Source organism: Ambystoma mexicanum, chromosome 2p (assembly GCF_040938575.1).
Source record: "Ambystoma mexicanum isolate Mex_15411 chromosome 2p, UKY_AmexF1_1, whole genome shotgun sequence".
In the NCBI taxonomy this organism is placed as follows: domain Eukaryota; kingdom Metazoa; phylum Chordata; class Amphibia; order Caudata; family Ambystomatidae; genus Ambystoma; species Ambystoma mexicanum.
In genome coordinates, this window is record NC_090923.1 from 1,342,042,447 (window position 1) to 1,342,066,869 (window position 24,423).

The 24,423-nt window shown below is 45.4% G+C and overlaps 1 protein-coding gene across 1 annotated transcript in view; it reads left to right on the forward strand.

Moving 5' to 3' along the window:
- Positions 1–24,423, forward strand: part of FLII (FLII actin remodeling protein) — an 898,330-nt gene that overhangs the window by 237,177 nt on the left and 636,730 nt on the right. The window contains exons 8-10 of the mRNA XM_069645694.1: positions 4,695–4,870; positions 6,247–6,404; positions 14,832–14,916. Of these exons, the coding sequence (XP_069501795.1) occupies positions 4,695–4,870; positions 6,247–6,404; positions 14,832–14,916 (419 nt within the window). The remainder of the gene's footprint in view (positions 1–4,694; positions 4,871–6,246; positions 6,405–14,831; positions 14,917–24,423) is intronic.

Sequence of the window (24,423 nt, forward strand, 5' to 3'; positions counted from 1 at the left end):
TGCAACTATGCATTTGATTAGATTGCTTAAATGTGACTTACAAACATTGTACCTATTGTACACCACAAGTCACTGGAGGTGAAGGATTTGCTCACTATTTAGCACCTTATACTATTACATTTTCTTCTGTTTATACCATCCATAATACTTTATCTCTAACCTATAAACAGCGAAAGACCATTAATAAATATTGGTCAATCTCTTTTTTGTTTAACTTGTGTGTGCTTATGTTTCTTAAACCTAAATTAATATACATGATACACTCTAACAGCTCTCCAGTGTATCCTGCATGAAAAAACCTAAATATGTATTACCAAATTGTAAGTAATACCGTAAAAACACTCAGGGAAGGACACCCCCATGTATCCATATACCTGGGCAGGACAAAGACTGATATGTGGGGACATTTCTTCTCTGTGAAAAGAACAGTGAGCTAAAGACTTGGTTGAGACTCTCCCAGGGCCATCCACCCAAGAACAAGTCAATGGGCTGTGTTCGTGCTGGTAAAGAGATTCCCAGGCCCCCCCCCCCCGCCCCTGTTTTGCTTTCTTTTTATTAGCTCCTTTCACCATTGTTTCTGCTTTATGGACCTGATCTGTAGTGCCCTCCTATACGTATTGTCAGCGTTGTTTCAATATTAACTAGTGTGTCCTGTGGTCCAGCTCTACCTATGCCAGTGTGTCTCGATCGAGGCGTTGCAGGTGACCACCGTGAAGGTCTTCGCAGTGCTTCTATTGATCTGAGATGTCTGTCTTTGTTACCCACATTTATTTGATGTCCTCTGAGGGGAGAGTCTTATATAATCGGGTGCTTGTGTTGAAGTATTCAAGGCGTGAATTGTGTCAGGAGGATTGGAATTCCTTTGCATTGCATTATCACACAGTATGTTCTTTCCAGTGATGCTTCTTATTTCTCCTGGCCTGGATTGTTTGCAGTTAAAGGTTGATTATTGCCTCTATCAGGGTGGTAGCAGTGCCGTGTCTTCAGGCCAGCACGCTCCTCACAATGATCACTGAGGTCGCTTTGTTATTGTAATGCTGCCTCACTTTCGTTGGTGCTGTATTGGGACGCCGCTCTTCTCCCTACTTGCGTGCGCCCTCCTCCTGTGTTGTGCCTTAGTCTGCTGTTCGTGTAGCACTTCAATATGTCGAAGTCTTAACTGATTTCTACACGTTATGGCCTTTTTTTTGTGTCGCCTCAGGTTGAACGTGTCTCCTCCTCTCCTTGCAGTTCCGACCCGTCTATTGTTTGGGATGCAGGGTGACCTTTTAATCCCTTATGTCTGCCGTGATCATCACATACTTCTTCTCTCTCTCGCTATACAAGCCCTACGCAGCGGCGCGAGTATCTCAGGGCTAGGATTGGTGTGTGCCCCTATGTATCAGACCAGGGCCTCCCAGGCAGAGCGTTCCCCACCCGCGCCGTTTCAGGTTAATGTGGGTCGGGCTGCAGCACTGGTGTTAATTTATTGTGCGGTGCAGCGCCGCAAGGGGCCGGCGGTTTGCTGTTTTATTTGTGTCTTCGGGTGGGGGCAGGGGAGGTCACTCACCCAATCTGCAGTGTCTCAGGACTGTAACGCTACAGGTCCCCTTCGGTGAAAATCTCCCCACTGCGGTCAGCAGCGGTGTTCACCTACGTTGTTCAGGGTGGTTCCTGCTTCGTGGGCACGACTATGCCTGTGTAATTTCAGTGATGCACTGCGATCTTAGTACGCTTCCTGAGATCCAGCATACACGGGCTGTCCACTTCTGCAGTGTTTGTTCGATAATGCCGGATGCACAGTGTGTGTGGGAGGCTTCTGGCTTCAGGCCGTCTACCGCTTCACAGTTTCCCAGTGGAGCTGTGTTTTCTTCGCTTCGATTTCTCGACTGTCCCTCAGAGGAACGGGCTGATTTTTCATGCACTAACCTTTCCCCTTCAAGAGTATTTGTTTAAATCTTCGATTGTCGGTATGCAAGAGGTTTTATTTCAGGCAGGATCTGCGATGGGGCCGGAGCCTTATTCGCAGGCGGCCATCACCAACGGCTGCTCAACAGCGCCCCTATGCTAAGTATTTCTAGTGACGATCTCTGTTTTTCTCTGGAATTTTGCTGCTTGGTGCCCTTAGTCTAAACTCTATGTATCTTTTGGTGGCCTGTGACTGCCTGTTAAAATAGTTTTCCCTACATTGACTCAGGTGCACATTTGTATTTTCCCAATATTATGACCTAGATGTCTAGAAATACAGTAACTGTTGTGGCAGTTGAAATATGCTTAGTGCCGATCACTGGGTAGTGGGCATACATTTTAGTATAGGGGTGGAAAGTGTCTGTGGACCATCTACTGTTTTTATACTTGCACTAATAGTTATTTCTATATGTGACATCTACCTAACGTAATATATATTTGTAATGTAATAAATGTATATCTTTTTCAGTATACCAGTGTGGTGTATCTTTGGATAATTGTGTGTATTAACTGTACCTTTTGTATCATCCAACTTGCCCTCCCTAGAGTTGAGCCTGACTGCTCTGTCACATTACCACAGCAGAGAGGTTTTGGTTTCCCTTTTCAGCTGAGTGTTCTGCCCACCTTAAGGTTAGTGGCTGTGCAGCTCTTGCCAAAGTGTTGTACAAAAAAAGTTGTTAGGAAAGATTTTCTTTTTGCAACTTTGCCTCCATTGTTTTCTGAAGAACCCCATTATTTTAGCTGTTTTTGATCCTGTGCTGACTTTCTGAAGGGAAGTACAGCCTTCAGCTGAACTTCCCTTGCCTTTTGCTCACATGTTATAGGAAAGTTGATAAGTCCTTCAGACTATCAATACTGGGAAATGTGTTTCTCTTTTGAATTCTTATATTTTTATATTGCACACGGTGTCGTAAAATGCAATACTTTTGTTACTTTTATATGTGCCTAGAAACAAGCTGGTGGCAGCATTATATTTTTGTGTCCACAGTTGTGTTTACCGCTTATGGCAACTTAACATGGCTAGTGCCCTAAAATGGCAGTGACACAACATTTTCGTGTGGTGTTTGACCAAATTGTAGTTTGGACTTTTTCCTGTCTTCTCAGGTCGGGAAAAATGTTATATGGTCATCCACTTGCCTTGGAAAGCTGCTGCTTTCGCGAGCTAGTGAGCCTTTCAGTGCGTTTGTGGCCCAGGAAGGTAGCTTGGACTGTCTAGCCGCAGTCCACATCAGTGGTGCCAGAAAGTCTGCTTGTGGGGCGGATGTGAGCCCAGTAGTTGTCCCCGATTGGACAATATTTGCTGTTTGAAACTTGCAGATCTTTACCATTGGTGGGCTTCGACTTGCTTCCATCTCAGATTTTCATTAAGAGCTGGACTTCTGTAGCTATTCTCCAGATCTACATTGGAGCCGAGAATCCCTCAAAGAAGAGCAGACAGTTGATGACCTGAAGACGAATCCTGAAGTGGCCCAGCATCACTTCCAGTGTCTGGTCTGGTGAAGCCCCGCCTTTCTGCATGATCTCTGAAGACCCTGAGCAGTGCTTCAACCCTTGGACTAGTGAGGCCAACTACTCTTGATACCTTCTCGAGGAACCAGCCCTCCAGAGCCTTCAGAAGTGTCCCTAGACTGCTTGATGGACTGAACCCCTCTTTAGTGGCCTACCTTGCCAGAAGTGTCCCTGTTCCACGTTTGAGTTCACAGTGGTCGCCTGCTTGTGCCACAAGTTGCTTTCTCCCCAAATTCCAGCTTCCAATCTACAAGGGATCTTGTCTTGGAGCAACACTTGTGAATGTGACTGGAAGGACGCCTGTTGTTGCCTGCAAACAATAATTGTCGCTAGAGTCAAGGGGCTAGGTAAACATCAGTGTGCTTTACACACACGTCCTTCATAAAATACAAAGGGACTTGCTCACAATGTTATCCCATCTCCATTCCACTCCCCTTTGGTCGTCGAGCCTTGGTCCGGTATCCTGCCCCTGGGTTAGCCTTGTCTGGAAGTAAGGAGATAACTTAGCTATCCTTGGGTAAATCGTTGTAGAACTTTTAAATAGTTTGAAACTAATCACCATCACAATCCCATTGCATCCTTTTCTTTTATAGAGAACTCATACCAGTGAGAAGCGTTGTTCGACTGTGTGACTTTTGGGTAAAGTACCCCACTCATTTTAGGGTTTGGACTTTTAAAGTTAGGATACTGCACTTGTAACTGGTTCCCATCATAGTATTGCCTCTAGATTACTTATCTGCATTGTTTGGTTGAGTTATTTGATGAAGTATAGTAAGTGAACATACTGGTGATTGTGCATATTTGCATTATATATTATTGTGTGCTAGTACTACCTGCTAGTTTCGTTTTTCAGTGTGTTGTAAGGGCTTACATATACAACTGTATTTTTATAACTGGCTGTCTAAATTTAATTATAGTATGCTATTCTGTATGTACTCATGGAGGGCCCCTAATCCCACTCACTCTCCTGACAATAAGCCTTATCTGCCCATTCGCATACCTTGACCGAGTTTTGGCTAACCTCTCAGAGCCCTGTGTTCATCATAACTAGGATGGCCTCCTAAAATCTGTCCACCAGGCCAGATTCTAGAAATCCATCTCAACACCAACCATTGATATTTTGTTAATGTTGAAACTGTTTGATGAAGGTTATTAGGAGTCCTAGACACAGAGCATTTGCCTAGAACAGCTGTGAATGTCTTTATCACCAATGATCTGTCATTTTATTCCCCTTTCAGATGTGGATTTGTCTTCAAATGACTTGACCCGTGTCCCAGAATGCCTTTATACCCTCTCAAGCCTGAAACGCCTCAACTTGAGCGGTAACCAGATCTCTGAGTTGTCTCTCTGCATCGACCAGTGGACCCAGCTGGAGACTCTTAATCTTTCCCGAAACCTGCTGACCTCATTGCCTGTATGTACCCAATGGCTCTAGCTTCCTGAACGTCAGTTACGTTGTTTGTATAATGTTATGTATTGGAGCCTTGTGGACCATGCTTCCGAGTACATTCGGATCAAGCAGCCCACATTGCAGAAGGCCTATGCATTCTATGACTGGGCTAACTTTTTCCAGGCCTCCCATCACATTACGAATATTGTTGGCCGCATACGTACAATTCATGATTTTCCGTTGCATGTCATTTAGGTGAAATCAGTTTATGGTGCTGCTTATGTATAGTATCCATCACAATGATCATTACCTGGTACCTGTTTCTGTTAGCTTTTCTAGAAAATGTATTGCCTTTTTTTTCATCTGCTTGCATTTTTTTTCAAATCATCCTGACTGACATACCACTGCTAGTGAGCAGTTTTGCAAATGTTATAGTAAAATAATAGCAAATATGTACGTCTTCATTTTCGGCCAGGGTAATCTATATTCCGCCACAAATGTATTGTGGCATTGATCAAAATATTGAATGTGAACCATTGTCGAGTAGCTTATTTTACAATGTGCAAGCAAATTACAGAAGGGGTGTGTTGGGCATTGGAGTATTTTTTTCCATTAGTAATGAGAATGAGGGGTGTGAAAACGGCTGGTAGTGCTTGACTTTTACTTTTTTTTACGTCCCCTCCCCCCTGTTGTATGGTATTTTAATCGAACCGTAATGTTTGTAATTTAAAAATCTTTATAATGCTTTATTTTTAATTCAAAATAAATAACTAATGAAGACTGGGATAGCAATACTTAGATTGGAATTTTGAAGGGTAATGGCACTGGCAGAAAATGGACAGCACGAGGACCATTCATGTATTATTTTTTAACCATACTAGCTCAGTAATGGAACTGCCTTGCAGTGCTTTTTGTCATTGTTGAGAAAGCATGACCTTAATCAGCTGTCTCGATTCTTCCCATGCGTTTTCCTTATGCAGACAAAGATGTTGTATTGGTTGGTTGGTATATTTTAATTTCCTCCAGTTGTTTTGTGGGTAGGTAATTTGATGGATGACCACAGATTCATACTTATTTCCACCTTCCATAGCTTGAAAAGGCATGTGGATGGACAGTGTTGCTCCTCTTCAGCTCTGTGACCCTCAAATTTGTGATGACTAATCTTTTTGTACCCCACATTGATATATCTGATTTAGTGGTGTACTGTACATGGTGTGTTTTTGGGAAGCCGGCCATAGACCAGAAGGGTTCTATTCTGTTATGCTTTCCTGGCTTTTTGATACCCACCTGCCGTACTGCATCAACTAAATTGGAGCGTCTATTCACACCACATTTCTCTAAATATATTTTCAGAACCAGTCCCAATAGCTCAAACATATAATTTTGTTCTTTCTTTCCAGTCTGCCATCTGCAAGCTGACCAAACTGAAGAAGCTCTACATGAATTCAAACAAGGTGGACTTTGATGGCATCCCTTCGGGTATTGGAAAGCTGGCCAGCCTTGAGGAGTTCATGGCTGCTAACAATAACCTGGAACTTATCCCAGAAAGTCTGTGTCGGTGAGGACCTGGCCCTGTACCACCACCTTGGTACAGAATGAATAGAGAAAAGCTGATATTCTAATTTATATAAAATATGCTCATTTGATCCTACCAACGTACATTTTTATTCCATTATAAAGAATCCATTTGGCCTTATTTTTCAGTTGGAATGATCAGTTTCCTTATTTTGTCCATTTGCTGTCTCTTGTAGATGTTGTGTTTTGCGTGCTTGCTTTCTTTAAACCATACCATTTTATTTGTTAATTGTAAAAGCCTTTAATTCTATGTAGACTGCTGGTAAAAAACAATGCTGTTTGCAGGTCATACGTGCCACATATTTCAATCAATTCATGTAATTCCGACTGTATTTCCGAAAGTAAATGTTTCCATAATGACAATACAAAATGTTAATTACAATACTAAAAAAAAGAATTGCATTTAACATTCGATTAAATGAAGAGCTCTCATCAATTATCAATTTATAACGCAACAAGCTTTAGCCCTTTCATTAAAAGCATTTGTCAGATATTAAGATGGATTTCTAGAATCTTGGCAGATGGCTTTTAGGAGGCCACCCCAGTTTTAATGAACAGGGAACTATGAGAGGTTAGCCAAAACCCAATCCATGTAAATGTGTAGGGCATTCAAATCTATTTTCAACAGAGTGTGAGTGGAGTAAGTGTTGTTCACTGAGTCCATACAATATAATACCCAATAATTCAATTTATACAGGGATGTATGAAAATACAACTATTTATTCTGGGCCTTTACGACACATGAAACTAGCAGGTGATATTATCGCACAATACTATACATACATACACCATAGGTTCTTAAAATTAATTCACTTCACTTAATCAACACAGGGGGTAAGTACATTAATGCAGTAAAGATTCAACCAAGTCACAAGTGAATTTCCCTAACTTTAGCAGTCCAGGCCCTAAGTACAATGGGAATTAACAAGGGGGGTCCTGGGAGACCCTCTGCCAGACATTAGTCCTGGTTACGAGGGATTTACCCAGAGTCTTTAGCTCACTATCTTTCATAGAGAAGAAATATCCCAAACATATCAGTCTTTGTCCTGCCCTGGGGCAGTCCAGCACCGAAATGCTAGGCAATTCTCCTCTGTACAATGGGGCCTTGTTCCCAAAAGGCACAGGAGCCACAATGCTTCTCCCAATAGTGTAGTATATGTAGGTAAATTGTAATTTACTTGTGTTTGTGGTCATTCAAAGAAGATATTCAACAAGGTTACTAAGTATGTAAATCGTGTTCTTATCTTTCAGATGATATTACACAGGTTCAATGACCAAAGGGCAGTGGAATGGAAGATTAGTATATAAAGGGCCTGGTTTCCAGTGTTCTCAAGACAGGGGGAGACAAATGCTTTGTGTTTACTTACCCCCTCTACTTCCGACTTCGATTTTCCCAGATGACTTGATGGGTCGAATGGGGGTCGCTAGAGGTTGGATTTCCTGCTGTTGGCTCTGGTGAGAGTTGCCCAGGTACTGCGGGTGCAAGGATTCTTCCGGTCAGGTCCAGATGCAAGAAAATCAAGCCCTGCGATAACAAAAAAATGCAAGATTCACTGATGTAGACCTCTTCAGGACACTTCAAAGGAAGGGGGAAGGCGTGTTCCAGCCACAGTCACTGCACAAGGATGACTGCAGGCGGTTGAAAAAGCTTCTCTAGAACCGGATCCCTTGTGGCTGGGATGCTGATATTCACAGGGAAGGCGACTTGTCCCACAAGCTGGCGAACACCGAAGTTCTGGGTGAAACTGTATACATTTCCTAAACTCCTTCCCTATTTCCCCATCCTCACATCTTAATTGACCTGTGTCATTACAAATAGCATTCATCATTCTAGATGTGCGTTGCTCTCTTGGTCTACATGCCGCAATTCTGTCTGCAGTCTCCCCCTTTTCGGGAAACGTCGGTTTCAAGAAGTTCAGTTTCCAATCGGTCTCAATTACTAGAAGGGCCCTTAATTCTGCCTTACAGATCCTGAGGTTGTTGGAAACAGCCAGGTTCTCATATCCCCTACCCTGGCCACCCTACCCTGACCACCAGCCTGCATTTTTTTTCAATTATAGCTCGAAGACCAATTTCTTTCCGCTTCCTTTCTTGTTTCCGATAAGGCCCAATTCTTATCAACACTTTAAGCCCATCTCAAAGGTAGGCAAGGTGACCGTTAAAGTATCGTTAAATTCAGAATAGCTGTATGTAAAACGCATAGGTATCTTTCTGTACTCAGTTGATGCAATTTATCAATGTTAATGTGCCCTCTGCTTTCCAAATGGCAAAGTGCACCTCTGTGTGCCCTTTGTAAGGGAGGCATGGTATCACAAGTATGACACGGACACAAGAGTTACACGTTTCAAAACCTTTATCTTTTTGGGGTTTGGATAGACTCCTACTCTGCCCTATAAGCAAGATGGGAGTAGTCTCTACCATCAAATAATAAAGAAAATACAGTCCTAGTCAGTCTATGTCAAATCAAAATGGCCTATACAAACAAAACCTAATGCCTGCCCTATCTCTTATACAAAAAGTGTGTAATGGGGACTATGTATGCAAAGGACAGTCTGTGTTCTAACATAAAGAATCAATGTGGCTGAGTCAGCTCTCCTTCCCACGTTGGACAGCACAGGTGGCCCCTGTAAACAGGATGACACACTCTAGCTCAGGTTCTCAAAACAAAGGCAGTTCCAAACGTGGAACGAGGCCCACTTGGCCTTCCACGTTAAAGTCACGTAGGTCTCCATTGGTCGTGCTCGGACCTTTCAACCCAAAAAGTACCTGATTCAACGTAGATCTCCCTTAGCCAGGCTCGGACCTTGCAATCACAGCACTTGCTTCCCCAAGGTTTATTCACATGCGTTGGGGATTCCCTTTCCCAAACTTATCACACTTCCGGTCTCCCTCAGTCGGGTACGGACCTTTCACTGATGTCAACGGATTTTGAATGTGCAAGGCTTTTACTGTAGACCTCTGCAGGATCACTTTGACTTTCTCTTCAGCTCACAATCTTATTATTTGTCCCAGTGTCTCTTGGTCTTGGTAGTTTAGTGCCATGTTCATAGAAATTTTTCTCGTAAAATAGTTGGTTCACTTTGCTGCTTTACAACAAAATATCGCATATTTCGCTGAGACTTTCGAGGGGGCTATTTCCTGTCACCGGACCACTCCGCTACTCTGTATCACTGGCTTCACAGTTATCAGTATTTTAAAGTTCACCACAGGTCTGCCTTCCTTCGCGTCTCATCAGCACGCGCGCAGCCTTCAATCATGAGAGATACTGTTGGAACGTCAATCTTTCCTTAACACACACCAGCCTTTCATGTCATTCGCTAACTCACCGGCTGTGTGCATTCCTTTCTTGTCTTTGTGGCTTTAATTCATGAGTCAAGGTTAATACCACAGGCTTGGCCTCGTGTCCCCAACTGTCGCTCACCTGACAGGGTCGCTGGAGTCCTTGAAACACAATGCAGACTCCTTGTCTGTGATTTGGCCTTCTATATGTATTTTTGACTGTTCTTTGGAGGCAACAACCCCCTGCAGGGATCTCCTGGGTTTCCCTACCCTTTTCTGTCATCCCTCGATTGGTCGTTCTGCTCCAGTGGGTTTGCCTTCTCCCCAGAAGACCTGATCCTTCTCGTGTTCCACCTTGCTCAGAGTGTGTCTCTATGTTCTACCTTTTATCCGTGTGGGTAGAGCTAATGGGTATCGGATATGTGTGATTAAAATCAAGTGCCTGACTTTGCCTGACCTGATTAGTGGGATATGTCCAATGAGATATGTAAGGGTTAGCCTCTTTACTGTCTCCCTCTTCCTCGGCCCAGTGTTTGTGCAGAAAAGGGGGTGGGGGGGCGTTGGGACATAGGCGAATCCTATAAAATAGGATGGGACATGGGTACAGGAAAGGGGGGCATACTGCGTCTCATTGGTTGCCTCACCCCCACTCCACGAATACCCCTCACCCAGGTGATCCTCCCGCACTGCCCCACCCCCAGGATCTGGATCCAAAGACGATGGCGTCCTGTGTCCACCTGAGAGAGAGAGAGATCCCTGGGGACTAGCAGGTGAGACACCATTTGGTTTATCACACCTTCTACTTCAACTACAGCTATCGTTTTAATAAACAGAATGAGCACAGTTCTACGGTCACCTTCACCTTCCACTATAGCAAACATTCTGAATAATTTCAAGTTACTTCTTTCCACCCCCACTTCTCTTCATACACGGCACGGCAGTTCTAGTGTCAACGAACAGTTAATTACTGACTCAACGTTTCAGTCTCTAAAGAGAAAAACTCTGTAGGAAGAATGACTCCTCACGAGCTAAAACTGAAAGTAGGTGCTGTAATTATGCTACTAGGCAATTGTATGCCATCATGGGGACTCTCCAATTGAACATGGTTGACAATTACACGTCTACTAAGGCACATCATAGAGGGCTGTGTAATGGATGAAACTATAATACTGTTCTCATACTGCACATAACTTTCATTCCATCTGATACAATTTCTTTCAAATTCAAAAGAAAACAGTTACCTATAGGTTTAGCTTTTTCAATAACCATTAATATGTCACAGAGATCTACGCTTCCTTCCTGGAAGCGACCAGTGGTAATTCCGATATAAGAAGAGGGACAGAAGTGACCCTATGGATTACCAACCAATATTGACCTTTAAAATATGCTAGAACGGCGTATCCTAAGCCGGGCACGGCTAGTATTCTATAATTTTCAGCAGCTTTTCTGCTCCAACATCTGTATCTTTTAATAAAAAAAATGGTTGCAAGCCCACTTCCCGCTGGTAACCCTCCACCCTTCATTCCCATCCTCATATGGATCAAATCGTGGTATGACCACAGAATGAGGCTCAATTTAACCTCATCAACTGTTTTCAGCCCCTGGACCGCTGAATAGTATGAAAAACGGTGGGAAACTACTCCAACCTCCTAAGTATCGACCAACCCCAAATCCTGATTAAGTTCTTGAAATGTTTTTGAATCCCTCACCCGATCACTCAGGACTTGAGTGACCCTCGTCCTGGACCTACCTCTGGTAGGGCCGAGCACTATATTAAAAACTCCACCAATCATTGCAGTTACTTCCACGACCACTTTAGGCGACTAACCACTTCTCCCCATAAGTGCAGTTGGACCGAATTAGGGCAGTAGATTGATCTGATCATAACAATGATTCCATGAACGGTTCCCTTCAAAAAGAGAAAACGGCCCTCCCGGTCACACACAGTCTTATTCACCACAAAATTACTTGGTCATCACATCAAAATCGAATCCCCCACCCCTTTTTTCTTTTTATCTCAAAAAGCAAAATAAGCCTAACCAAATGGTTTTCCTGGAGACCTAACCCGTCCAACCCCAGCCTCTTAAATTTTCTTCTAAGCAATGACCTTTTAGAAGGCGAGTTCAAGCCTGTAACATTATATGCAGCTAGATGAAGGGTTTGCAGCCCTCCTGTCATGGCTGAGCTAGAACAAGTCCCCCAAAACCTCTCGACTTCACCTCTCTGCCTACATTGCTAGATTCTCAAGGACTATGCCATTTCCAGAAAACAACATGAAGATAACAAAAAATAAAAATCCAACTGAACAAATCAACCCCAACTTAATCCCCATTATTTCCCTACAAAGTACCGCCCCTGCCTAACACTCCCACTCACTATCCCTGCCTTTCTTTCTGGTCTGGACTCAAAATCTCACTATGAATACACAGGCCCTAAAATACTCACATTTAAACATAAATCACACCCCAGTCCCCATAGCCTTATCACTCAATCTGTCCATTGCCGGTTGGAGATTACCCCATCATTCACAAAACAAAACCCGACTCATCCACCACCCATGTTTCAATAGCCTCCTATGAACTTCCCTCAAACATACATGGTTCTTTAGACCACAACAATAAAGGAACCACCTTCATTTCCTCATACACTTTCCTCTTGTAATACAATCCTTTCCTCCTCCACAATCAACTGTCAAGAGAAGGAGTGTTGAGTGTCTTGACCTTTAATAGCACCTGCAATCATTCTCCTTCACCGTTCTTTCTCTGATTTGCGAAAGGCTGTTCCTTGTTGAGACAGTTACCACACCAGAGCCCTCATCCTGCAAAAGCTCTTCCGTGTCTTGCTGGGTATCGTCTTCAGTGACCTAGAAATATTTCTAGTCCTCCCACTCAAAAGTAATGGCAAATGGATACCCCCATCTATACATTACTCCTTTCCCTCTCAGCCAGTGTGTAAGATTTGCACACTTCTTTTGTCTTGCAAGGGTATAAACAGATAGGTGGGCATCCCATATTCCACTGGGCCAAAGGTCGTAGCCTTAGTAGGATTCTTGGTCTTCTCTGAGTAATGGTGGAATCTCACTGGATGGAACGTGGCCATTTCCCCCGACCACCAGCTCTATGGACTCTGTCTATAGTAACAGTGACACCACTCTCCTCCTTGAACATGGGGTGGAGGATGTCTCATATCGACTTCTCAATGTTTTTGGGGGAGTTGACTTCTTTCTCCAGGATTTCAAATATAAGGTTGTTGAGTCCCTCTCGGTTTTCAATATCATCCAGTTGCAGTCACACATCATTCCCCTGTCAAGTTCCGAATGCCGAACATCCAACTGTTTCAAGAACACCTGGTTGGCCTCAAGCCCCTGCGCACTCTCCTCCATATCTTCAATTTTATTGTTGCGACTGTTAAGCCGCAGCGCAATATTTGCACGGATACTTCTCTGCTCCTCCAGCACCACCAAAATGTCACTCCGTCTCACTGGGGTCTTTCATTTCTCACTGACTTGGAAGGACAAGTCTTGAATCCTCAATCCTTGCACTTGCCGCAAACTGCTTTAAAACTGCTGGAGGGCGGTTTTCCAGCTAATCCGGGATCACCAGGAGGAAGAATACTTCCATGTGTGGCCTCAAACCCCCCACAGCTCTGACAAGCCTCATGGATAAACCACTGCACAGGTCAGGGCTAAACTAATCCATAGCCCTGTTCCTTCTCCCTATGCCATCAAACAACTCCTACTTCATAAGGGACTGTGATCTCCTTGACGGTTCAGGTAGGAAGAGCACTACAGCGCCTTAATGAGGCTTCCATGCACCCTCGAGCCGTGCCCTTCTTGTCAATAAGGTACAGTGTACACCCAGGCATATTCCACTTTGCTGCTTTTTTTCCCCCAGAACCGTTCCATCGCCAAGAGCTATGGCAGGAGCTTTCCATGCAACGCAGGTAGCAACCCGCTCATGCTACCCTCCTTCAGAGCTGGCTCAATGCATATGCCGGCATGTGTTCCGCTATAATACAGGGCTACCCGACCTTTAACTGCCACAGTCGATGCACTGCTCTGCAGTGCATGTCACGGCTGCCATACTCTCACAAGCCTCCCAATGGAAATTCTCGCACTGTGTGGACAGGAAACAGTGATCACATAACGCTTTCTTCTGCTCTCATGCCTCTGGCTTCACTCCAGGCTGCCTCCAAAATCTAGGTTCTCAACAAAGGGTGTCAAAATCGCAGGTGGAATGTGAAAGTAGAGCAGTCTCATCCATGGGTGGTCGTCTTATACGTGCCCTATCATGGCCTGCTTTACACAACATTTCTGTTACTCACTTGCTATTCAAAGTAGAGAATAGTGTGGCCTGATCATGTATAATGTGGGCCTAAAAGGCCATCATGTGATTGAATTACCTTAGGTCGTGGTATCCCAATGTGAACCCTTAACATCATTGTTTTGTTAGTGGACATTCGCCTTTCCGTCCTTCTGTGTATTTCTTTAATTCTAACTATAACAAAAGGGGGTTGTTATCAAAGGTTGCTGAACAGGAACTGAATTGGGATGCCGTTTACTGAAATAAAGGCAGCTTAGACAGTGGTTCTTGGGGTTGAAAGGACCTCGGGATAATGCTGTTATTTGCTGAAAACTTGGGCAGGTTGAATGCTGTTTCAAGTGAGGCTGGAATAAAAGAAATTCTTATCCACGTTCACATTGGGGGAAGAAAGTAACTTGCGAAGATTGGGGCTTGAGTGGAGGAGACAAGATGGTGGTTAAAGAGAAAAAGAAGGTGCTGCTCTAAAATGTTCTGACTGATGGAACGTCTGCTCTTTGTCCTCATGCCAATCACTGCAGGTCTTACTTGGTTAATCTACCCTCACTTGCATATTACTATTAAACCCATTGGTGTCCTTTCAAGGTCTCTTTGCTTCTGTTTCTTCCCCGAATGCTCAATGGGAGTTGATAGAGCTGACGATTAATTGGTTATGCTGCTGTTTGAAGCAGGCCCCTTGGGGTTGTCTTTGACAGCTAGATGGCAGCACAGGGACATGTTCTGCTGATTTGGTAGGAAATGATATTTGTTAAACACTTTGGCTGTTTGTGTTTTATGTCTCAACACCTGTGTTTTATGTCTCGTCACCTTAGGTGCAGCAAGCTGAGGAAGCTGGTGCTGAATAAGAACCGTCTTGTCACCCTCCCAGAGGCCGTGCACTTCCTGACTGTCCTTGAGGTGAGGCTAGGTCCACTTTTTCTTGATACGGGTGTTAAGATGGATTTCTAGAATCTGGCCTGGTGGACACATTTTAGGAGGCAACCCTAGATATGGTGAACAGGTTAACTCTGAGAGGTTAGCCAAAACCCAATCAAGGAAGTAGCGGAGAGCAGACAAGGCTATTCTCAGGAGAGTGCGAGTGGGGTGTGAGTCAGATAAGTACAAAAATACTATGTTCCTTGCCCAAAATAAACACTTGGAAATGAAACAAGCAGGTGATATTACACAACACTCAACTATAATCATGTATACAGTCACCATAGGATCTTACGAATGCATTCAATACATTATTCAACAAAAGAAGCTAAATTGTTACGTTGGATTCCTAGAATCTGGCCTGGTGGACAGATTTTAGGAGCTCACCCTAGTTATGGTGAATGGGGAACTCTGAGAAGTTGGGCAAAACCCAATCAAGGTGAACATGGAGAGCAGTGAAGGCTATTCTAAGGATAGTGTGAGTGAGGTCAGGGGTTATAAATGAGTCCACACTATGTAATACACAATAATTAAATTTAGACAGGTATGTACACAAATATGTATTCTAGGCCTTTGCACTAAAAAATGGAACTAGACGGTGATATCACACAATACTCAATAATAAACATGTTTCTGAGGCTTGTGGAATCTGCTTAGATCACATGCTGTGCATAGGCCGACATCTAGTGGAAGCTGCAGAGTATTACGGTTTGTTTTTCGAAACTCGAAAATGGGCATCGAACTAGGACGTGCCAGTAATACTATCCCTAGTGTGACGTCCACTGTACCCATGATCCCTCACGCATGTAGGACCCTCGGATGTTTTTTTTCCGCCATACCTGTCGGACACATATTGCGGAGTTCCCTTGGCATTAGCCAATTATACTAAGATTATTGTTAAACATTCCCTGTTCTTTCCACCCTATGCCGAAGGTTGACGCCGGTGAAGATCGAGGACACCAGCTGTCGAAACTCCACGATGGACTTTGGGCCTCGGAAGGCCTCTGGCCTCGGCCCTATACAAGTAGGGAGAGTGGGGGGTGGTCATGCAGGCTCCCACATTTATTTCCTACATATACTCGCCCGCTGCCAAATTAATACATATGGAGGGTACTCCTTTCAAATTCTGCCCGAAGTGTAACAGGAAGTTCCCTTGGGTAGATGAGCACAATACGTGCAATTCGTGCCTCCCACGAGACCATCCAGAGGCTACCTGTCGAGCTTGTAAGCTCTTCAAGTCGAAAACACTTAAAGACCGCTCCACTAAATGCTGGGCCCACTACGCCAGGCAACGAGCGGCCATGGATGCAAAAGAGGCCTTTAGCGATGGCAGCAACGCTGACGTATCAGACGGCAAGGGCAGAAGGGTGACTTCAGACACCCACGTGCAAGACCCCGACAACACCCGGCGGCAAAAGTGCAACCCACAACACTCCCACTAAACGCATCAGCCCCAGCCGTGACGCAACACACGTGTCGAGCGATCGGCAACGGAAGGCACCGAGAGAGCGGTCTAACGATTCTGTGTCCTCTGGGTGTTCCTGTTCACCACATGACGAAGACCAACCGTCCACAGTTGGAAAAGGTGCTGCACTACCAATAGTTGTAGAGGCTCCGTCGTCAGAAGACGATTCCGATCTCTATGCTCCCAAGTCTAAACGTGTAGCGTGTAGTCCCGAGATTCGACACCCTCCTTCTACCACCTCCGAATCTCGACGCGAAGCATCTAAGACCACCTCCGAACCTCGACGCGATGCAACGAAACCCTTGGAAACCCCTAAAACCTCCGGAAAACATTCCTCTAGTCGCAGGAAGGGGGATAAACGGTACAAGAGACCTTCAGAACACCATAAGGAAAAACAGAATGCCCCTAAAGTGATAGAAAAGTCCAAGGTCCCTGACACTACTCCTAAGGGTACAATTGTCCCTCCCACTCCTCAGGATATGGGCATGGAAGAGGAACCAGAGACAGAGAGAGGTTTATTCCCAGTTCCAAGGAATGGAACTCAGCCGATATTGGTAGGGTAATGAGAAGGATGTCTTATTTTTTGTAGACCTCTACGAGAAAGACACTAATTATTTCCATAGCTATGCAAACACACCCGCTACCTCTGCCCCTTCAGGATCCAAGGATTCTCAACCCTCTACTAAAAGGCTGCGCTCCGGCGCAGGGATTGGTTTCAGACCCTTTGCTAATTGAACCTTACCATCCAGAGTCATATGTTGAGGAGACGGAGACACAGATGCTGGAAGACCAGACAGGGTTTGCTTATTATGGGGATGATGAGGACCAGGAAGAGGAAGATGAGGCGGAAGCCTACAATCTTGACTCCCCTATTCCTAAGGATCTCCCAGTGCACGACTCACCGATTGCTAATCAGCCACTCCTCAATGAGGTATTGGCTAAAGCAGCAGCTCATTTTCAAATAGACACACAGGGTGTTGAAGAAGATAGGGATTTCGCGGAAGAAATCCTAGGGGACAAAAGAGCCATTACCCAAGCCATCCCAATATTAAAATCAATCCAGCGTAGAATTGATCCCTCGTTGGTAACCCCAAATTTTACTTGGGCAGTGAATCCACGAGTGGAAAAATGATTCCGGGCCGCACCCTCTGATCTCATATACATAAGGGGTCAATTAAAACCGGACTCCCTGGTAGTAACAACCACCAGAAAGCGGGCCGGCACACCACTAGTTTCTTCAGAAGCACCTCCCGATAAGGAGAGCACAAGGATATATGCTCTGGGTAGGAAAGTTGCCTCCACGTCAGCCTATCGTGCACGTATTGCTAACAGTACCACTCTTTTAGCAAGCTATAACTGCCACCAATGGGAACAAGTAGGTGCTTTAGTAGCCTCTGCACCTGAACCACTAAAAGGCCAATTGCAGCAGACAGAAGGTCTGTGTCTTGATGCATCCTTAAAACAAATTTTGATGCACAAGATAATGCAGGAAGATGAATAGCCGAAGGCACAGTAATAAAGCGCCACGCTTGGCTAAGGCAGTCAGGGTTTAAACCCGAGACTCAAGCCACGCTTATAGACATGCCGGTAGAGCCGAACGTTCTATTCGGCAAGGAAGAGGCACTAAAGACAGCTAAAGATGAGTACGAGACCTTAAAATCCCTCACCCAACTCACAAATAAACCCCCAGGTCAAAGGGGAAATAATAGTTTTCGTCGCTTTTCGCGGCCAAAGCTCCCAGAGAGGTTCCAACTATCATCAAAATCAAGGAACCTCATGGGGCAACAATCAGTTCCAAACATCACAGGGATTCACCGGAGGGGTAGAGGCAGCCCCGCCAGAGGTGGCACGCCACCTAGTAAACAGTGACGTTCCGCTTTGGGTCCCCTCCCATGCATCCCCAGTAGGGGGGCGAATTTCAACGTTCACCTACGCATGGGACGGGATCACTTCGGACAGATGGGTGCTGTCCACAGTGTCCGCAGGATATTCTATAGAACTATTAGCGTGCCCCCACGGCCATCTCCAAGACAGAAGGTACGCCGCTCTGCTTGCAAAGGACGCCAGGTAAACAGGGGTATTTATTCAACCTACTTCCTTGTGCCAAAGAAAGATCTAACAATGCGCCCAGTATTAGATTTGCGCCCTGCAAACAAGTATGTCAAGCCACAAAAATTCTGCATGACCACACTCCAAGAGGTAATCCCCCTACTACAAAAGGGGGATTTCATGGCAACATTGGATATGAAAGATGCCTGTTTTCATATTTCAATGTTCCCAGCGCACAGAAGATTCTTGCGTTTCAAAATAGACAACCAGCACTACCAGTTCAGGGTGCTGCCCTTCGGTATTGCCTCGGCTCCAAGGGTATTCACCAAGGTACTGGCAGTGGTGGCGGCGCACCTACGCAGGGAGGCAATCCCAGTGTACCCTTACCTGGACGACTGGCTCATCACAGGGGAAACCCCCGTAATTTGCAGATTAAACATTCAAAGAACAATCAACACCCTCTTCCAATTGGGCTTCTCAATCAACGAGAAAAAATCAAGCCTGGTGCCAAGCACTTAAAACAGTTCCTAGGAGCTGTCCTAAACACCCAAGAGGGGTTGGCCTTTCCATCAGAGGAAAGAATTTGAAATCTGTTGCTGCAAATTCCTCTATATCAGTCCGGTCGCCAAATAAGGGTGCGCAAAACGAAGCGTTTGCTAGGCAAGATGGCATCTTGCATTTACCTGGTTCCCTACGCGCACCTGTGCATGCGACCCATGCAGGCATGGTTGGCGAAACAGTGGTCTCAAGCAAGTGGTCAGTGGGACGATCTAGTGGTTGTTTCGCCAACACTAGTACAGAGTCTTCGCTGGTGCACAAGAGAGAATCTTAAGAAGGGGAACCCCGTCATGATGCCCGCTCCCGGGGAGCCGGTTCAAGCCCTCCGTCCCCGAAAGCGGACATCCAGTCCCCAAGGAAGGACCCAGCAACCCCATATAGGGGCCCTTTGGACAGTGTCCTGGCGCCTATGGCGCCAGGCTCATAAAAGACATCAGTCCTGGCACCATAGGCACCAGGCTCATTGTGGAAGTGCTTGGGTGCACTTACCTGATGCAGACCATGCTGCAGGATCCCGGCCTCCTTGAGGCCTGAAAGGAACTACTTTACCTGTGGGACTAATTTACCATCCGGGCGTGGTCGGGGAAGGATACATACCTGATTGGAGGAAGGATACATACCTAGAACTTCTTTCAAGGCTATTTAAACCCCACCCGAACAGCCACATGTGCTTCGCGTTGTTCTGCATCTAGCAGCTGGACGCTCACCGTGTCTGCTCCTGCATCCTGACTTCTGCCACGCCTGCCAGCATCTTCAGCAAAGGAAGAGAAGAAGAGAACAGAAGAAGAAAAAGTTCTTACCTGCTAAATCCGCATCCCGGAGACATCTCGCCGACAATCCTGAAAAAGAAGACTTTAATTTAAAAGCTCATCGCGTCGATCGCTGCAGCGCCGCATTCCACTCACCTTTACAAGGCGCCTCCATGTTCAGCAGCGATCATCCGGATTCGCAGTCACGCCCCACCGCCTAGGGAGAAAAAGACCAGAACAAAAGGTGAGAGAGAGACGGGAATAAGGAAAGCTAAATCTCCATGTTAAGACTTACCTGTTGATTCTTTCCATCTTCATTTCGGGTCCGCGCTGCATCCTGGCATTTCTGGACCCCGGCCCCTAAGGGGAAAAAGAGACATCAGCATTAATGAGCGAATGAAAAGACATTACCAAAAAACGCTCATTAAAGACTTACCTGATTTCTACAAAGATTTCACCTCTCATCTCGGATCGGTGCCTGTTCCCCGGCATTCCGTACCCCGGCCCCTATGGGGAAAAAGACACTAGCATTAGTACATTAATGCATGGACATAAGGGGAACCTCTTATCAAAAAACTTACCTGGAAGCCAAGCAAGTTTGGTTCTCACCAATACGGAAATCCAGTGAAGTAACTGGATACCAATGCGCCCCTGCATCAGAAGCAGGATGGAGAGCTCGTCCTTCCAGACCCTAAGGTGAGACGCTACGAGGAATCACAGAAGGGTTTCGAGGAGGGTGAGAGGGGAAAGTGGGAGGCTGATTGCTTTACCCCGCAGACAGTTAATCCCCTATTTTCGCCTACAGAAGGATACTTCTGCGAGCCAGACAAGCCAGATTTGGGGGCCCGGTCCAGTCCGTCTTCCGAACCCTGCGCATTACCTTGGAAGAGGTCACAGCAGCGCGAACCAGTCCAGCGCCTGTGTGGGAGTCGGGTGAGCGTTACAAACCCCTTCTACGATCCAGAGATGCAGGCCATCGTCGCAACAGCTCAGGGTCTCTGGTCTCGCACAGTGGCTCAGAACGAGATCCTAACAGACAGCAATGTTTTACTGAAACAAACAAGGGGGCGCTTGTTCACCAAATCTGTCCAAGCTTGCCCAGAAAATTTGGAGATGGGCACTCAAACGGAAGATTTACTTGTCATCCCAACATGTTACAGGGAATCTCAACTCGCTAGCAGATGCTCTGAGCAGGGATCCCCTTCCAGAAGAACACGAGTAGACACTACACGAAGAAGTCGTAGGCGACCTCTTCTCTCAGTGGGGTTTCCCCACTATAGACCTATTTGCCACAAGCGAAAACAGGCAATGCCCAGACTTCACATCCAGGTTCCCCCAGCCAGGCTCCAAGCGGAAATCCCTATGGATGAATTGATCAGGGATGTTTGCCTGTGCTTTTTCACCAACCCCTCTGATGAGGAAGGTTGGTCAACAAGATCAACGGGTAACCGACGCTTATCCTAGTTGCTCTTATGTGGGCGAGACAACCGTGGTATCCACACCTACGCAGATTGGCGGTGTGCGACCCCATCAAACTCCTGTGCCTGTACAGTATATGCTCAGCTCAACTCAATGAACTTGGCAGCATGACTCCTGAAGTCATAGAGTTCGAACATATCAATTTACCCCGGAGATGTATGGATATCTTGAAAGAGTCAAGGAAACCTAACACAAGGCACTGTTACTATGACAAATGGAAACGATTCGTTATTTGGTGCCAGAATAAGCAAATCAACCCAGTTGATTGTACTCCTTCTAATGTCGTCACCTATATGCTCCACCTATTGAATGCAGGGTTAGTGTTTAACTCACTTAAGGTATACCTGGCAGCTTTATCAGCCTCCACCACTTCCTATAATGAGGTGTCATGGTGGAAAGTGCCAGTTGTTAAAGCATTTATGGAAGGGGTAAAGAGACTCCACCCTCCAAATTCTAACCCACCACCAGGTTGGGACCTTAATGTGGTACATGCTAAGCTCATGGGACCCCCCTTTGGGCCCATGCACAAATCTAGTCTCAAACACTTGACTTCTAAAACTGCCGACTTAGTAGCCATCACATCCATAAGAAGGGTCAGTGAAATTAAGCTCTGTCGGTGCAGGATCCTTTCTTTACTGTTCATAAGGTAAACTGGTTTTACGCACTCACCCTAGGTTCTCACCTAAGTTCATTTCAAAATTCCATGTTAACCAGTCTATTGAGCTACCAGCCTTCTTCCAGGAACCCAAAAGCTCTGCTGAGGTGAAACTCCACACACTAGATCTGAGGAGGGCTGTCCTCTACTATGTAGACGAGGCCAAGCCGCTCAGAAAGACAGATCAACTGTTCCTCTCCATAGTTCCTGGCAAAGAGGGCGTTCGCTTCTCTAAGAGTGCCATCTCTAGGTGGATAGTCAAATGTATCCAACTGATATTCCCTTTCAGATAAAACGCTGCCTTTTACGCCGAGGGCCCACTCTACAAGAGGTACTGGAGCCACTCTGGCTTTCATTGCAAATGTACCCCTTGATACAGTTTGCAGAGCAGCTACATGGAGCTCTATTCACACCTTTACTCAGCACTACTGCATTGACACTCTTTCCAAGACAGATACTCATGTGGGACAAGCGGTTCTAATACATTTGTTTGCTCATGACCCTTCTCACATCCCACCTCCTTCTTCTAACACTGCTCGCTAATGTATGCACAGCATGTGATCTAAGCAGATTCCACAAGCCTCAGAAAGGATACATTACTCTCCGTAATTGTATTTCTGATGCTTGTATCTGCTTAGATTCACATGCGCCCACCCTTCCTCCCCTCTGAAAGAAGGCACATGGATGCTTGTAGTCTTATCTATCTTATCTGCTTGGATACTCTGTACTCGCGCTACTCCTAATGCCAGAAAAAAATACAATCTGAGGGTCCTACACGCGCAAGGGGATCATGGGTACAGTGGATGTCACACTAGGGATTGTATTACTGGCACGCCCTAGTTAGATGCCCCTTTTCGAGTTTCGAAAAACAAACTGTAATACTCTGCAGCTTCCACTAGATGTCGGTCTATGCACAGCATGTGAATCTAAGCAGATACAAGCATCAGAAATACGATTACGGTGAGTAATGTATCCCATACATTCACCACAGGTTCTTAAAATGCATTCAATTACTTTAAATCGGCACAGGAGGTAATTGAAGTGATGCAATAAGGATGGAACCAAGCCACAAGTGATTTTCCCTAACTTAAGCAGCCCAATTCCTAAGAAGAATGGGGCCTGGTGATTGTTCAAAAGAGATGCAATAAAGTTACTGGGTAAGGAAAATGTGTTCTGATTTTTCAGATCGCACTACCCAGGTTAAACCGTCAAAAGGCAGTGGAATGGAATGTTAGGATAAAAGAGACAGGTTCTCAATGTTATCCTGTGGCAGACAGGGGCAGACTAATGTTTGTGTTTGCTTACCCCCTGACTCTGATTTTCCCAGATGACTTGATAGGTCGATTCGGGGTCGCTGGAGGTCTTAATTCTGGCCATTGGTTCCGTTGAGAGGTGCCCAGGAGCTGCGGGTTCAAGGATTCTTCCCGTCCGGTCCAGATGCAAGATGCAACCCTTGGCAATGAAGAAATGCAAGTTTCACCTATGCAGGCCTCTCTAGGACACTTCAAAGGACGGGGGAAGGAGCGTTCCAGCGACTGCCAAAGCTCAAAGAGGTTAGGCGTCCTTCCAGTCACGGTTGAAGATTCTCCAAACAGGATCCCTTGTTGCTGGGAGGCTGAAATTCACAGGGAAGGCGACTTATACTATACGCAGGTGATCACCAAATTACCAGGTGTTAATGCTGAATTGTGCCACTTCTGGCGAGGTAGCCCACAGGAGAGCTAATTAGTCCACCAGGTTGTCCATGGACATTTCCAAAGGCTCAGGGTGACTGGATCCTTCATGAAATCGTCAACACTAGTTGATCCCACTAGTACAAGGGCTGAAGCACCACTCAGGTCTTTGGAGATCAGGTAGTCCCAACAGTGCTTCACTGGGCCTGACGCAGCAAGGGATGCTAGACATCTTCAGGCCTTTTCAGGAGTCTTCTTCGGATCCTTCTTTGGATCTTCAGTCGGCTCTTCGTCTGTAAAGGATTCTTGGCTCCAACGTTGATCTGAAGAAATGGTTGTAGAAGTTCTCTTCTTATCCTTAAAGCAAGTCCAAGCCCACCAATATTACTTTCAAAGCTTCATTCGGTTGACAAAACCTTAAGCATATTAATATAAAAGATGAAATGAAAAATGTCCATCTGTTAAAAGGCCTGTACGGTCAAGTAAAAATACAGAGTATATAAACCTTATCAATACTACCTAAAAGATGTATAAAAAGATACAGCACTGTGCCAAATATACCATTGTTACCTAAAAAGAACAGACACCATTTGAGGAGAGCAAGCTCGCAGCCTCAAAACAGGTACATTAATCATTACTGACAGTTAATTTCCCACTAGCCTTTGCCATAATAACCAGGCCGGATGTATATACCTGGCAACTGTAAAAGCTACTTTCGAATGGATTGTGTCACCCCACGTATTCCTCATCTTTGATATTTCCTAATATCCAGCTTGCTGCCTCAGAATTTTGGTTTTCAGTAGAGGGCGCTGTGCGTCGATGCCTGTCGAGTCGATGTCCCTCAGAGGCCTCATTCTGTCA